We start from the raw sequence: 16,028 nt of genomic DNA, 5'->3' as shown, positions 1-16,028 counted from the left end.
CCAATGGGTTCTTTGAAGAAGCTCCAACTCCAACCAAATTGCTGGGACTTCCCTATTGATGCTGTGAGCTTTTTCCTTGTTGTTGGACTCTGATGTGTGTCTCATTTATGCCCTATCCACAGTATTCACTGAATGCTTTGGCTACTAGCAGGAGGGCTGCATTGAGTAGCCTCAAATGAGCCAAATTCATATTTCCTAGAGAGGAGACTCTGAATAGGGGAATGAGCCAGGATGCTATTATTGCTAAGAGGTTGTATCTCTGAGTCCGTCCTCAATTGACCCACAGACACTGAGACACTAACAGATTGAAGGCAGTCAGTATGTGTGCTGTCATCATGGGAATGTTGGTTCCTTCCCACTGAGGCAGTTTCTTCAAAGCTTGACAATGGCCACACTCCAGCCCCATCCCTTAGGAAACCCAGTAGGAGACTCACTCTGTTTTTTTTTTTTTTTAACCCTTTATTTTATAGCAATTGTCATTAATATAGAAGTAAATAACACATTTAAAAACCTCCTTCTTATAGGGGCAAAGGATTCAAAGTATTTACAAACACTTGGGTAGGGTAGAGGAAGACAGGACGATGAGGTCTTCAGAGAGAGGAATGCGACTGGTGGGAAGTGGTAGTATTTCTGTAGATGAATTCTGGTCTCCCATTCCAGGCTTGGTGCAGGGAGAGCATACATACATTCCCCTCAAAAAACTCAAAGCCAGGGAGGAAGTCACGGGGATCCTCCACTGAGCATAGTGTTAGATGACAAACTGAGGGTATTGATGGAAGTGAGGAAGGCCGAGGCTCTGGGAATCCTGGGAGAGACAAACTGGAGGCTTCTCCCAACTTGGATTCACCAGCCCAGAGAATATAAAGGAGAAGGGCTAGAGGTTGGAGGTGGTGGTGGCCACGGGGCTAAACAGGACTTTGAAGCCCAGGTATTCCTGAGCTCAGAGCTGGGGCCTCCCTCCTGGCCTAGCCAATGGGAGAAAACCCCAGCATCCAACCTCCTTTCTTGAAGACCTTTCCCATCCACCCCACCTAGGATCTGTTTTCTAGTTCGGCTTTTAGATTCCCAATTGCTTTGGGTTGTAGGGACTGGCCAGGAGGATTTCGCCAGTGGTTCGGCACGAGGCCCCCTTTTCTTCTTGGAACTCTCCCACACTGCACCCTGGGAAACCACAAGGTTCTTCCCCCCAACCTCCCACTCCACCCTAGTGTACAACTACCGGGTGAAAAATTGAGAAGCACCAGTTCACAGGGAGATTTCGCTGTAGGAAGAAAGAGGTTTGATTTACCCTTCCGTCCCTGATCAGTCCAAAGAAAGGAGGTGGGCATAGTCTGGGGGTGTTTGACAGACTGAAAACAGGAAGACAGACTAGGCAGAATAGGTGGATACTCCTGCCCAGCCTGGGAAACACACACTGCACCTTCACAAGAGGAAGAATCACTAGGGGGATTTTTTTGTTGTTGTTTTGCAGTTTTCATATCTATCATCATCATCATTATTATTTTTTGCTATATATGTGTATTTTTGTTTCTTTGACAGTGACATAAACTGAGGTAAACATCTGTGACCAAAATCTCTCTTATGGGGCAAAGAGTCCCAACCTGACAGCCAGAGAAGGCAGTGAGGCTTGGTGTGAAGAACCCTGGACTGACCATGAATCACAAGACCATGGTTCTAGTCCCGGCTCTATCACAAACTTGCTGTGTGACCTCGGTGAGGTCGCTGCCCCTCTCTGGACCTCAGCGTCCTCATCGGTAAAACGAAGGGTTTGGACTAGAATGGTACATATAACTAGTCCCCTTTCCATTCTAACATCTATAATTCTACGACGAGAGAAAAACCTCAACAGGATCTTTTTTTTTTTTTTTTTGTTTTTGTTTTTTTAAAAGAGAGTTCGAGAAGTTTGTCTACGGCAGAGTCTCGCTTCAACATTATTGCACGAGAGCTCAGGACTTTGAGGAGGCCTAAGGCAAAAGGAAGAGTCCAAGTTGAAGAGTTCAGGATTGGGCACCGGTGGTGTCAGGGCCTCAGCAATTGCTTTGGGCCTGGCTACAGGCCTGGGGCTTGCCCCGATGGGACAAGTGAGGCTGACTGCCCAAGGGAAGGGAATGGAAGCAGGGATCTCCACTGAGATGGGTCTAGGGAAGGAGAGGGGCATTTGCTACTTCCCTAGCACATCTCCAGAGGGCACCAACGCCTGCTGGAGAGGGGCAGGCCCCTCGAGGGGACACTTGGAATCTTGGCTGGGCTAGGGATGGTGCCCTTCCACGCCCTCTCCGTCCCTCCCTCCCTCCCTCCCTCTCCAACTTAAAGCCCGAGCAAAGACTCTGCCCTGGAAATGTCCAGGGTCCTTTGCCCCTCTTTGAAGAGAATGGAAAGAGGCGGAGGCCAGTGTAGGGTCAGCTTGGTTTGTAAACTGTGCCTAGGTCTGGGGTGAGGAGTCAATAGCCCTTTTGTGTGATCTGTGGGGAGGGGATGGGGGGGTTGTCACTTGTTGTAGGATGGGTGTGTGTGGCACTCCACTCCCAGGAGCCACCTGGGGGCCCATCCCACTCAAGGGCATTAGGTGGGGTCAGACAGGTTGGGTGCTGCTCCCCAAACCCTAGCCCCCCCTTCCCTCACCTGAGTGTTGGATTCAGAGGGGCTCAAGCCCTGATGGAAAGAGTGGGGGGCTGCCAGTGCCTACCCTTTTCTGGATTGATGGGAATGAGGGACCCCCGATCCTGAGGGTGAGGTGTTGACCGGGTCATCTGGGCTTGTAAGGGGTCCCTGGAGCCTCCTCTCTCAGTGGAGACTGTTGGGGGATGGGGAGGAACAAGGGGCCTTGTCTGGGAGGGAGGGGCTGGAGGATGAGGAGCTATCTGGGTCTGGTGCCCCTAGGTTCCCTGGCCCCACCAGATATGAGGTTATTGCTGAGAGTCCCCTGAAGAGCCAGGGGTGGTGGAGAGCTTGGGAAAGAGGGGTTCCCAGTGGGGGTGGGCCCCCATTCTCATTTCCTTGGTCTTCCCCTAGATTGTCAGGAAGCTGCCTACTTCTAGTGTATTTCCATTGCACCACGAGGCCCTCACCCAAGGATTCTTGCCTGGTTCCCTGAGGGCTTTGGTGGAGACTGGTGTGACCTATGAGTCTTGTTCCCCTCTTTTAATGGGGCCAGTGGAAGAGACTCGCCTTGGGGTGAGGCAGGGAATTCACACCTTCATTCACCCACTCACTGTCCCTTACACAGCTCCCGCCCCCACCCAAGAATTTCCCAGTATATGCAAGCAGGTTCTTGGCACGGAGTACATGCTTGTTGCCTGACTGACCTAGGGTACTGCAGCTGCTAAGTCAGTTACTGACCCAAAGTTACTGAGCAATTTCTGGCACAAAGACCCCGTAAGTGAGGGAAAGGGTCCAGGAATTCCCCATCGGGTCTGCTTCTGCCAACCCTTGGCCCTCTTACCATCCAGGGCTGGAAGCTGAGCTAGGAACCGAATCCCCACTTTGTAGCTAACTGAATATGGAGCTTGGGCAGACAACTGCCTCCTCCAGTTTTAGCCTCTTCTGTAAAATGAAGACCTTTAATTATTCTTCCATTCTGGCAAGGCCAAGGCCTTTGCCCCATTACAGGGTAGCGGTGGCCCTTGCCACACAAAATTCTGGATTTTCCTGGGGCAGAACAGGAGACTAGGCAGGCTTTGGGAGTGGAACCCATGGCTGCCTGGTTTGAGCCAGACTCTTATCTCTGTCCCAATGTCCCCATGCTGTCCTGCACAATCTCTGGCTCTCGGCTTCCTGGCCACCCCCTCCCTCTGAGTGCCAAAGAACTTTTCATCCCTGCCCAGGACAGGAAAATTCTACCAGGGAGTCGTGTTTTCTGCCCCCAGCCACCTGTCTTGTTAGGTCACTGCCCCCAGGCCACTGAGATTGGGGATCGGTTGTTTATTGGGCCTCTGACAGAGTTTCTCCTAAGAAGACCATTCTTTATTGATATGTCCTAAGAGTCCTCCTTATCCTTGATTAGGCTGGAAGCAATAGAAAGGAAAAGGTAAGTATTTCTTCCCCCAGTCCAATGTAGGGGGTTGCCTTCCTGCTCTAACTCAAAGGAGAGTCAGAATGAAGGCCTAATGACCCAGGCTTAAGAATTTAGATGACTTTGGACTAGATATATCCTCACCCTGCTCTCTTGCCTTTCCTTGCATTGAGGCACTATCCCTTGGTACCACAATTCAAGGGCATCAGTCCCACTCTCTAACTGCTGTCCCTGGCAGATGGGAGAGATGGCCTTCCTGGAAATGACAGGACAGACCAGCCAGTCTGCCATAGTTCTGTCAGGTGTGACAAGCCCCCTTTCCATTAGGGGACCCATTATCTCTCTTGGGGAAATAAAGTTTTTAGCCTAAGCTCTGGCACTGACTCGCTGTGTAACTTTGGGCTTCCCCTCTCTGGGCCTCAGTTCTCATCTGTAAAATCAGAGGTCCCTAAATCTATGATCCTGTGACTAAATGAACTCTTAAGATCACTTCTAGCTCTGACATTCTATGTTCTACGTCTGGGACACACACGCACATACACACACACACATACTCACGTACACACACTACACATTTGCTACATTTTTCAGGTAGCTGGGTCAGTTCATCCCTATGTCCTTCTTTCTTTTCTCCTGGTCCCAGTCTTCTCCTTGACTGTCCTGGGGGCTGCCCTGCTCACAGTTCTGGAGCACGCAGGGCTGGGACAGAGGTTGGAGCGACCGTAGTTGTTCCCCTTTCCCCATTCTTTTTGGCCCAGAACCTTGGATCTCCCTGCTGACTTCACCAGTGAGAGTTTTCTCTGATTCTGGGGCCTCTCCCAAGACTTGGGGATCAACAGTCCCTTCTCTCTTCCTGCCCTCCAAGAAAAACCTGACCCTATTTCTTTCCCAAAGGCAAAGAGAAGGGAAAGGCAAAAACTAAGGGCCTGAGGAGAGGGTGGGGCTCAAGAAAAAGGAGGCAGAGTCTGGGCTAAGACATGGGGAGGGCAGGTAAAAGGCCAGGTATAGGGACAGAGTGGCTAGGATAGGCTGAAATACTTAAGATAGTCCAGTGAAATTGGTAAGATGGGGAGAAGGAATAGGGGGTGGGTGAGAAATGGGTGGAGAAAGTAGATGGGAGACAGCCCTGCCCCCTTAGCTGGGTTGGAGATGATGTCCCTAAGAGCCACCCTATGTCCCACAGGATCCTACCTTCAAACCTGGAGTCTGCTCTGGCAGTCTGTCCCTCTTGATGCAGATCCTGGGCTCTAGGCTCTGGGCACCTCACTAGCTTAGTCCCTCATCACCTGTCAGGGGAACGGGCACAGCCCTATCTCCTTCCTGGCCCCCTAGACAGATTTTTGGTTCATGTCTCACCCTAAGTCCCTGTGGAACAGCTCTAGCCCAGCCCTGCTCTTCCACTGCACAGAATTCCTCCTCGAGAGGAGGGATAGTGCCTGGAGCCTGGGGGGCCGAGGGGCCCACCGTCTCCCAATCATCTGAATGGGGCATTCTTCTATCTCTGTCCCGACTGATCCTTGTAGAGCTACTCAGGCTAGTACTACGATATTACTATTGTCTAACCGTGTTTCTTTTTTGCTTTGGGAACAGTGACTCCTGGTTCCTTTAGCAGGCAAAGGAAGGGCCTCTCCCCACCCTGAGTCCCCCGTCCCCTTACGTCCCCCTCACCCACTGGGGAGGGGGAGTTCTTGCTAGCCTTGTGATGCAAGCACTGGGGTGAGGAGTCCTCCCTAGGAGTTGCCACAGAGGAGCCCTTGAGGGGGGACTGGCGTCGGGCAGGGGGGCAGCTCAGACGCAGATCTCTATTGCTGTGGCCAGGACCAGCTGCCCCTTGCTCTTGTCCTGCCGCCCATCCGTCCTGCTGGCCGGCCCTGGGGAGGTGAGGCCAGATTCAGGAGGGGTGGGAGGGGAGGGCCTGGTCCCACCGCTCTCAGTCAGCACCGTCCTCTTGAGGGGTGCTGGGGCCTCCTGGCGGTGCGGCCCGGCGGGCAGCCGGTCCCCGGCGGGCTTGCGGGCGCGGCAAGAGGGCCGGCGACGGAGCTCCGAGGTGAGCTCGTGCTTGAGGAAGCGGAAAACCTCCTTGGCGGGTCCCCGTCTCTCAGGGTCCAGGGCCAGCAGGCGCTGGAACATCCGCAGGGCCGGCTCGGTGAATCGCCGCCACTGGGAGGGCAGCCCCGGCAGCCTGCCCTTCTGCCACCGCACGAACTCCTCGAAGAAGGCGTCCGTGCCCGAGGCGGCTTCCCAGGGGAAGTTGCCCGTGAGGACGCAGAAGATGAGCACGCCGAAGGCCCAGACGTCGACGCCGGTGTCCACGGCGAAGCCCTCGGCCCTGCCCGCCTGGCACACCTCGGGGGCCGTGTAGGGGATGGTGCCGCTGACCCGCTTCACGCGGCAGCCCACCCTGCGGGTCATGCCGAAGTCGGCCAGCTTCACCCGGCGGCAGTCGCGGTCGAAGAGCAGCACGTTCTCGGGCTTGACGTCGCGGTGCACCAGGTGCCGCCCGTGCATGTAGTCCAGGGCCAGGCCCAGCTGCTGCACACAGCGCTTCACCGTGTCCTCGGGGAGCCCCACCTGCGGCAGAGGACAAGGGTCAGAGGGCCCGCCCGACGGCTCCCGGGGCCTTCCCCAGCCCCCTCACTCTACACCCCTCTCCCTGGGGCCTTCCCCGGCCCCCCTCACTCCACACACCCCTTCCCGGGGCCTTCCCCAGCCCCCTTACTCCACACCCCCTCCCTGGGGCCTTCCCCGGCCCCCCTCACTCCACACACCCCTTCCTGGGGCCTTCCCCAGCCCCCTCACTCCACACACCCCCTCCCCGGGGCCTTCCCCGGCCCCCTCGGCCTGCACATCCCGCCCTGGGCCTGCTCCGGCCCCCCTCACTCCACACATCCCACCCTGGGCCTGCTCCGACCCCCTCACTCCACACACCCCACCCTGCGCCTGCTCCGACCCCTTCACTCCCCCCCCCCCCGGGGCCTTCCCCAGCCCCCTCAGCCTGCACACCCTACCCTGGGCCTGCTCTGGCCCCCTCACTCCACACATCCCACCCTGGGCCTGCTCCGACCTCCCCATTCCACACTCCCCTCCCCGGGGCCTTCCCCAGCCCCCTCACTCCACACATCCCACCCTGGGCCTGCTCCGACCTCCCCATTCCACACTCCCCTCCCTGGGGCCTTCCCCGACCTCCTCACTCCACACTCCCCTCCCCGGGGCCTTCCCCGGCCCCCTCGGCCTGCACATCCCGCCCTGGGCCTGTTCCGACCCCCTCACTCCACACCCCCCCTCCCCGAGGCCTTCCCCGGCCCCCTCGGCCCACACATCCTACCCTGGGCCCGCCCTGGGCCTGCTCCGACCCCCTCACTCCACACCCCCTCCCCCCGGGGCCTTCCCCAGCCCCCTCGGCCTGCACATCCCACCCTGCACCTGTTTCGACCCCCTCACTCCACATACCCCTCTCCGGGGTCCTCCCTCGGCCCCCTCGGCCCGCACCTCCCTGCCCCATTAGCCCCTTCAGCTCGCATCCTTTCTGTGTTTGTGCCTCCAACCCTCAGAGCCCTCCTTGCACCTCCTGGAGCGTGGGAAGAATGGAGTGACATCCTCAGGGGCTTTAACAGGGGGTCACACAGCCCGGCCCTTTCACTTAACAGCTGAGTGACTCTCTGGGCCAAATCTCTCCATGAGGGTTCAGAGACCCAGGTTCTGGTCCCATTTCCACCTCTGCTTCCCTTGGATCTTCACTCTCTTAAACTCCCTTAGACCTTCATTTCCCTTTTGCAAATAGGGATAAAAATATCTATTTTACAGGAGAGTGTGGGGGCAGAGAGAAGGGATGTGAAAGTGCTTTGGAAAGAAGAAAGGGCCGCGGAGATGTGAAGGATTGTGCTGCTGTCGTCACTACTGGAGGCAGCAAGGTAACGGAAAAACTTGGGACTTGGAGCCAAGAGTCTAGGGCATGTGCTAGCAAGTCATTGAACCTTGGAGTTTCAGCTTCCTTCTTAGTAAAAGGACAGTAGTGTACCAGATGTTCCAAGATCTCTTTCTAGAATTAACCCTTTAGGAGTCTATGATTCTGTCTCCTTCCCTGAGTCCTCTGTCTGCTCCTCCCATACTAAGATGGTCCCTCTGCCTAGGTAGATTTGGGGGTAGGCTTGGATGGAGGCAGGAGGATGGATGCACTGACCTTACCATATCCTACTGATGACAGTTCTGAATTGGAATCTAGCTCTGCCCCTTTCCTTGACTACAGGTTGGAGGAATCTTTGTCCCTTTGTCTTTTTTTTTAATTCAAGCCTTTCTAATTCCCTCCTTTTCCTGCTGGACCTTTTAAACCAGTTTCTTCTGCTCTATGCTTGGCTTGGTTCAGCTGTGGAGGACAGAAGGATTTCCTGTCCTAGTTTCTCTTGTTTGGCTATCCTTATGGATTTAAGACCTCGTCTATAACACAATCACTAGCTGTATAATCTTGGGCAATCACTTAACCTTTCAGTCTTGGTTTCCTCACTTGCAAAATGGAGAGAATAATCACATATACCTCTTAGGGTTCTTGTAAGGATCAAATGACATAACATCCATGAAGTACTTTGCAAACCTTAAAGCACTGTATAAATGCTATTGTTATAATTATTGCTCAGGGTCCCATAGGTCATCTGATGGGTTAAGACTCTGGGGAGGAGTCCTACAGATATTGGCTCCCCTATGAAGTAGAGCTCACAAAGAAATGAGGCATCCTTCCATTTTCTTTCCCCTTTCCCCAGGGTCAGATTCCAAGTAAGTTCCCAAACCCTACGTCCCCAGACTCTCCTTATGTAGGTTGGGAAGAAAGGTGGGGAAAATGAAAAGAACAGGCTGGACCGATGTGTCCCCCTAGATGTTGTCTCCAGAGGAAAGAAGTTGCAAGGTGGGTCATGGGGGATACCTGGGGAGGGATGATGTCAAAGAGGTCCCCACCGGGCGCGTACTCCTGCGCGAAGACATAGCAGTCCTCAGTCTCAAACACCACATCAAAGACCTTGATGATGAAAGGGCTGGAGGAGAGTGTATTGGTAATGCTGACCTCTCGAAGGAAATTCTTCAATTTTGTCTTGCTTTTATTCACGAACTTTAGTGCCATCTTGGTCCCTGTAAGTGAGATAATACTGTGAGCTGTCCTATTTCCTTCATCTTCCTCTGGCTTCCCATCCTTCAGATGCCTTTGTTGGAGACAATTCTCCCTCTTGACGGACACATGCAGACTATATAAGTAGGTTATAACCCATCCCAAAATATGTCCCCCCATACCTGTGTGCATCCTGGCACATATGTACCATATGCCAGTTTAGGAACATAGGCTGCCTATCTCTCTGAGTGCAGACATGTATAATCTACATCCCAGGGCACAAAATGTGCCCTAATGCCCCTGCGGACATTCAAACACAAAGGATCCATCCATCCAGGGATTCAGGCCGTGCTGGAACCCACCTGTGCTCTTGTGGGACACCAGGTCCACTTTGCCGTAGGTGCCTTTGCCCAGCTCCCGGATGAGGTCATAGTGCTTGCTGACATCTGTGCCTGAGAGGGTGCGGATGGTGAGGGCCTGCATGTCCTCCGTGAGGAGGGGCACACCACTGCCACTGCAGCAGGCCAGGGCACGGGGGGGCTCCTGCTCCGGGCAGCCGCCACTCATCTTCTCCCTGCATGGAGGGGAGAGAGATCAAACAGGTTGGAGGAAGGTGGCTGAAGGCGCAGCTGTTGATAAGCGGAGGCTCAATGTGCTCATAGCTCTCATTGAAGAAAGATGACCATGGGAAGTAAGCGGATAAAGATCAATAAAACCAAATACCTATTTCCTCCAGAAGCTCAGAGAAACAGTGGCGAAGACACTGGATTTAGAGTACTAAAGCCTGGGTTCAAATTCTGCCTGTTAAGTTAGTTATTTAAATCACTAGTCACTCTGACCCTCAATTTCTTCATTTGTAAAGGGAAGGGATTGGACTAGACGGCCTCTGAGGTCTTTTCCAGCTCTAAATCTATGATCTATGGCTCTGAAAATCCATGACCCCATCCTTATTCTTTCCTAGCTATACCACATGCGTTGGGGAGAGAGTAGTAGACAGCATGTGCTGATCCTAATAAAGAACTATTCTGTTCTGTTCTTTCAGTCAAGTTTAACTCTTCATGACCCCATTTGGGGTTTTCTTGGCAGATACTGAATTGGTTTGCCACTTTCTTCTCCATAGCATTTTACAGATGAGTAAACCGAGGCAGGCAGGATTAAGTGCCTTGTCCAGGCTCACACGGCTAGTCAATGTCTGAAGCCAGGTCTGAACTCAGGAATATGAGTTTGGGGGACATCACATACGGCTAATTTTGTTTGTGACTTCGGCAATACCCCTAGCCCCAAAGGACCAACTGCGGGACGGAGACAGCAGGATCAGTCATCCATCAGTCATCCATCCAGGCTGCGGGACTAGGAATCAAGCAAGTCTCCCTTGAGTGGGCTCAGCCCTCAACACAAATTTGAGCCTAAAGTGAGAGTAGCATCCTGGTGAGTCTTGAAACAGCTCTTTTGCTACTATCCTGGGGAAGGATGAGGACCTTAACACAAAGAAGCCACTAGGGGGCAATAAGCGTCTTTCCTTTTTTTACGGGGGAGAGACAGAGACACAGAGACAGAGAAAGAGACACACAGAAAAGACAGACAGAGAGAAAAAGAGAAGAGACAGACAGACACACACACACATGCACTCACAGAGCACGCAAAGGCTTTTGTTCTTGTTGCTTCTTGGTCCTTTGGGGGAACTGGCAGAGGTTTACGCTTTTACTCAGGGATAAGGGGGACAGTTTGTTGTAGGAGTGAACGATTAGACAACCCCTTAATTACTCTGTACTGGGATTCATGCAGGGATGTTCTAGTAAATGTTAAACAACTAGTTCTCTGGGGGGAAAAGGTACTCATGATACATTTTTAAGTTTAATTAACATCATTAACATTACACAACAAGATAATAAATCAAACCTCGATTAATAAATAGTATTTGCCAGTTTCTGGGGTATAAATTCACGTGATAGAAATTTAAGGCTGGGCTTGTGCTGATTCCAGTTGACTTCAGCATTCCTGAGTACACACTTTCTTGAAGGGAGAAGGGCTTAGTTGACTATAGATTAGAGATCTACTCTCATCTTGGACCATCTCATTGTTTCATTGCTAGATCAATGGAAAGGAAACAAATCTGCCCACTTCTGAATCAAAGAACGAATATCCAACTGTCTAGCTTGCCATCCATAAAGGGTGGTCTGCTGGTGGCTATTTTCATAGAGGGTTCCGTTCATGGGTAGAGTCCAGATACTTGGATATTCCCTGAGAGAGAGTATAGTACAGACTTCCCTGAATCTTCATTTATTTTTCTATAGAGACAGGAAATAAAGCTAGATAGTCTGAGTTCTTTTCTGACTCTATTGTTTGACTTGATTTTGAATCCCAGATCCATCACTTTTATTGACTTTGTAACTTTATCCTTCTAAGCCTCAGTTTCCTCATCTATAAAATGGAGATACTAATACTTGTAGCATTGCCCCACACAGCTGTCTATAAAACACTTTATAAAATGTGAAGAGCTACAGAAAGAGAAATTAAGATTATTTTAATTCCTGTCAAATACTATTGGGAATGAGGCCAGCGACTTCTTACAATGGTATGTCTGGTACCCAGGGAAATGGGACTGAGAATTTTAGGCTGGTGACAAAAGCTTCATCACACTCAGATTTGTTTCTGGCTCTTGGTATGTGTAGACTGTGGCCTGGGTTCTGTCCCTAATGAAGCATCATTGTTCCTCAGACCCCTGGAGGACCAACCATTGCTTCCAGACTCTGGACCCCCTTTCCACTGCCCCCAGAGCAGAAGCAGTCTTTGAGCCATGCTGTGAGTTACAAGCTCTCAGCCTCCTACTCAATGGCCTCCCTCTATCCGTCCCACAAAAGGGCCTCATAAGGCAGGCACCAACCCTGCAGGGTCTCTTTGTCTGGGGTCTCTTTGTTTGGTCTCAGAGAACAGCGAGTCAGACCCTATCAGAAAAGCCAGGCCTCCTCCTCCTCCTCCTCCCCCTCTGTGTCCAGCACAGGAATGGCAACAACAGCATTCTGTCCTTTATACAGAAAGCAGCCCAGGCTTTCAGGTGGGAGACCAGAGCCAGAAAAAGAATCACAGCATTTATAACCAGAAGGTCCCTTAGAAATCACCTAGCCAACTCTTCTATTTTCCAGATGAACAGATTAAGGCCCCGAACGGGAAAAAATTTGCCCAAAACCATAGCATTAGAGATGGGATTTGAACCCAAGTTTTTTGCCCTAAAATTGAATCGACCATTCTAATATTCCATTTAACCAAGGCCCAGTTCCGGCCTGCTTTCTAAACTTCATACAGAATTGTCATTCCCTAGGACCCTTCCCTTCTCTACCACCCACTCACCCACTCAGAACAAAGGGCACAACTGTCTAGAAAATAGACAGTCCTATTCTTATTGTAACTGGGGAGAAAGGGCACCTGGGAAGGAAATACATTTTAACAGGTTTGTAAAATTTTGACTACCAGAGGTTTTTGCTGAAGACATTCAAGTTTTAAAAACCACCACCACCTCCTCCTTGCATCCTGTCTCCTTTGCCTTGTGCTTTGAACCTCTTGAAGCTCCTCAGAGACAGTGAAGTAGTACACACAGAGTAGGGAATTTGGGGGATGCTAGCTAGCCCGTGGTTTGAGAAATGCTGATCTAATTTCAATTCCTAAATGCTTTATCAGTTTCTGCAACTTTCAGAACACTTTCAGCGATGGGGAACTCACTACTTTGTATAAGTAATTGTGACCTACTTACTTGTTAAAGCACTCTGCAGACTTTAAATCACGCTTCCTCTCCTCTTCTAATCTAATTTCCTTTGAGGACAATGAAAGGATCATGAGATCTAGAGCTGGAAGCTACTTTACGGATCATTTGGTCTAAACTCCCTCATTTTACAGGTGGAAAGCAAGATCTGGGAGATAATTTTTTAAAATAGGATTACAGATTTCGACCTGGAATTTAGATCTCAGAAATCATCTAGTCTAATATCCTTCTTGTAATTGTATATGTATTCCAACTATCTATCCCTTCCATCCCCCTACTCCTCCCATTATAAAGAAGTGGCTTAAGTACAGAGGTCATTTTCCCAAGGCCACCACAGGTATAATGATAAAGAAAAAATGTGACCAGAGCCTCCAAATCCTGTACCAGAATCCACTGGTCTCTGCTCCCTCTGCTTTCTTCACCCTTTAACCATTTGGCTGTCTTGAGTAGAGTTTTGCCTACTCAGACGCATAGAAATGAATATGAAGAGAGGTCTCCACAGAGGCAATAGATGCAAAACTCTCCTGCTAATCGTTAAGTTTGATGCTGCTGCTCTGAGCTCAACAGTCCCACAAACCTGGTTAGGGAGAGCTGACAGAAGACTTGTTTATCCTAGTGAGTATGCGCCTATGTTTACAATGTAGATTCCCTCCTGACCTACTTTCAGGAATCTGGGCAGACCCCCCCATTTCCGAGAACTCTCAGGAGCTGGTGCTCCCCGGGCTGACGTGGCTGTACAACCCATGAGCCTCTGCGTGTGTGCATGCATGGGTGTGCACACGTGTGGAGAGAGGGATGGGGGAGCACCACCTGTCCTTGCAGAGAGACAGAGGGTGAACCAGACTTTGCTCTTCCTTTGAGTCTATTTTGGTTTCTTCCTTCAGTTCTGTTTTGCACCAATGCCCCGCACAGCCTCCTGGCTACAAGATTATGATTGCTTGTTTGCCTTTTCTCCTCTATAGAGTCGCAGACATGATAACCTCACGGAGTCCAGAGACATCATCCTCCTATTGGCTTATCTCAATGCCAGCCTCTCATGTCCCATCCAGTCCTTGGACCCAGCCCCTGTCCAGAGCTACTGCTACAGTATTAGGTACCAGTTTTTATGGGGTACTCTCCTATGTACTTAGGAATTTGGTTCTTTTGTTCCCATCATTTCTCCTCTGGAGATTTAAATGGGAACAAATGCATGCATTATATTCAGCAAAACTCTGGATGAATTAGCAAAGATGACAAAAGATGGAAATTGTCAATGTTGAAGTAGCTGCGGAGAGACAGGCTCACTGATAGACTGGAGGTGGAGCTTTGAACTGGTTCAACCATTCTGGAAACAATTTGGAATTATGCTGAAGGACTGACGAAAATATCCACAAATTTTGGCCCAGAGATCTCACTGATAGGCATATATCAAAATACTGATGGAAACTTCCCTCCCTTTTTTTTGTAGCAAAGAAATGAAAACAAATAGCCATTGATGGGTAAATAGTTAAATGATGGTACATGAATTTAATGGAATATTGCTGCACTGGAAGAAATGATAACTATGAAGAATTTAGGAAAGTATGGGGGTAAAATCTACAAAGTGAAGTAAGCAAAGTCAGAGAAACAATATACATATCAATGATTACATCAATATAAATGGAAAGAATAAAAAAAAGAGAAACTGAATGCTGTATCATTATAATAACTAAATTTGGTCCCATAGAAGAGTTGAGAAAATGCATCTCCTTTATGGTATTGCAGAGGTGGGGAACTATGAATGTGAAATACTGCATATACAGTTAGCCATTGTCAATGTACTGATTAGTTCTTTTGAATTGATTTTTTTTTTCTTTTTAAATTTTTGCTACAAAGGATGGCTCTTTGGGTAGAGGAAGTAGAAGTGGTACATTCAAAATATGTAGCATTTATACAGCAAGGTTTACAAAGCATTTTACACAAGCAAACATCATCTCATTGGATCCTTATAACAACTCACACAACATTGGAAATGAGTGACATGTTAAATGAAAGATATAAATAAAAATAGGATAAAATATTTTATTTTAAAATGCTGCTTGACTTGTGGGGAGCAGATGAACCCATACATGTGAAGTCAAGCAAACAATCTTAGAGCTGGAAGGGAGTTCAGAGCTATCCAATTCAGGTCTAATATGAAGTAGAGCTCCCTCTACAACACACCTGACAAGTGATGACCCAGCCTTTGCTTGGAGATTGCTAGTGAAGTGGGGCTCGTTTCTTCCCAAAGCAGCACATCTGTTTTTGGATAGCTCTAATTGTTCCTTATATCAAGCCTAAAATCTTTCTCTTTGCACCTGCTACTTATTACTTCTATTATTTCTCTCTGCGGCCAAACAGAACAAATCTAATCCCTCTTCCATATGGCAGGCTGTCAAACACTTGAATCCCACTATCCTGTTCTCCTAAAACTTTTCTTCTCCAGGCTAAGCAAATCCTTCCCATAGAGTAAGATTTGGGGGGCTTTAGTTATCTATCTCTGGATTCTCTCCAGTTTACTAATATCATTTCCAAAATGAGGTGCCCAGAACACAAAATTATATTGACCACATGTGTGGTCTTGACAGGAAGAGCACAAAGGGATGATTTTTTGCCTAGGTCAGAAATCTATGCTCTATTTCCTACAATCTACGATCTAGCTTTTTGGGCTGCCTTAGCACAATACCGATTCAGTTTGTTAAAAACCCTAGTTCTTTCTCAGGTGAACTGCCATTTAACTATGTCTCCATTACCTTATACTTGAGGAGTTTATTTTTTAAAAAACAGATTTTTAATGATTGGCTCATATCTTCTATGGTCCCCATGTTCCTTCTCCTTCCTCCTAGAATACTCTCCAAATAAAGAATTAAAAAAAAAACAAAAAACAAACTATAGCAAAACTAATCAACATATTTCCAAAGTCTGATATTATGAGAAATATTCCACATCTGTGGATCCTAACTTTTGCAAAGAGTAGAAGAAGGGGAAGGTATGAAAAATGGATTTTTTGGACCCAGGGGCTTTAACTTATTAACATTATTACATTTCACCTCATGTAGACTGGATTCAATGTTTTAGATTGTTCGGATCTCTTTGGATTTTGTTATGGAATGTGTTAACTATCCTTCCTTGTTTGGTGTTATCTACAAAGTTGATAAGCATGCTTT

The 16,028-nt window shown here is 49.4% G+C and overlaps 1 protein-coding gene across 2 annotated transcripts in view; it reads right to left on the bottom strand.

Annotated features, from left to right (window-relative positions):
- Positions 1-438: 438 nt before the first annotated feature.
- Positions 439-16,028, bottom strand: part of SBK1 (SH3 domain binding kinase 1) — a 117,464-nt gene continuing 101,874 nt past the window's right edge. For both annotated transcript variants that reach the window (XM_051988387.1, XM_051988396.1), the window contains 3 exons: positions 9,470-9,681; positions 8,928-9,130; positions 439-6,583 (listed from right to left, as the gene is read on the bottom strand). In XM_051988387.1, the coding sequence (XP_051844347.1) occupies positions 5,801-6,583; positions 8,928-9,130; positions 9,470-9,674 (1,191 nt within the window). In that variant the 5' untranslated portion in view covers positions 9,675-9,681 and the 3' untranslated portion in view covers positions 439-5,800. The remainder of the gene's footprint in view (positions 6,584-8,927; positions 9,131-9,469; positions 9,682-16,028) is intronic.

The sequence above is a fragment of the Antechinus flavipes genome, chromosome 1, assembly GCF_016432865.1.
Source record: "Antechinus flavipes isolate AdamAnt ecotype Samford, QLD, Australia chromosome 1, AdamAnt_v2, whole genome shotgun sequence".
NCBI classification, from domain to species: domain Eukaryota; kingdom Metazoa; phylum Chordata; class Mammalia; order Dasyuromorphia; family Dasyuridae; genus Antechinus; species Antechinus flavipes.
Note: the sequence above shows the minus strand (reverse complement) of the source record. Positions and strands in the feature narration are given on the sequence as shown.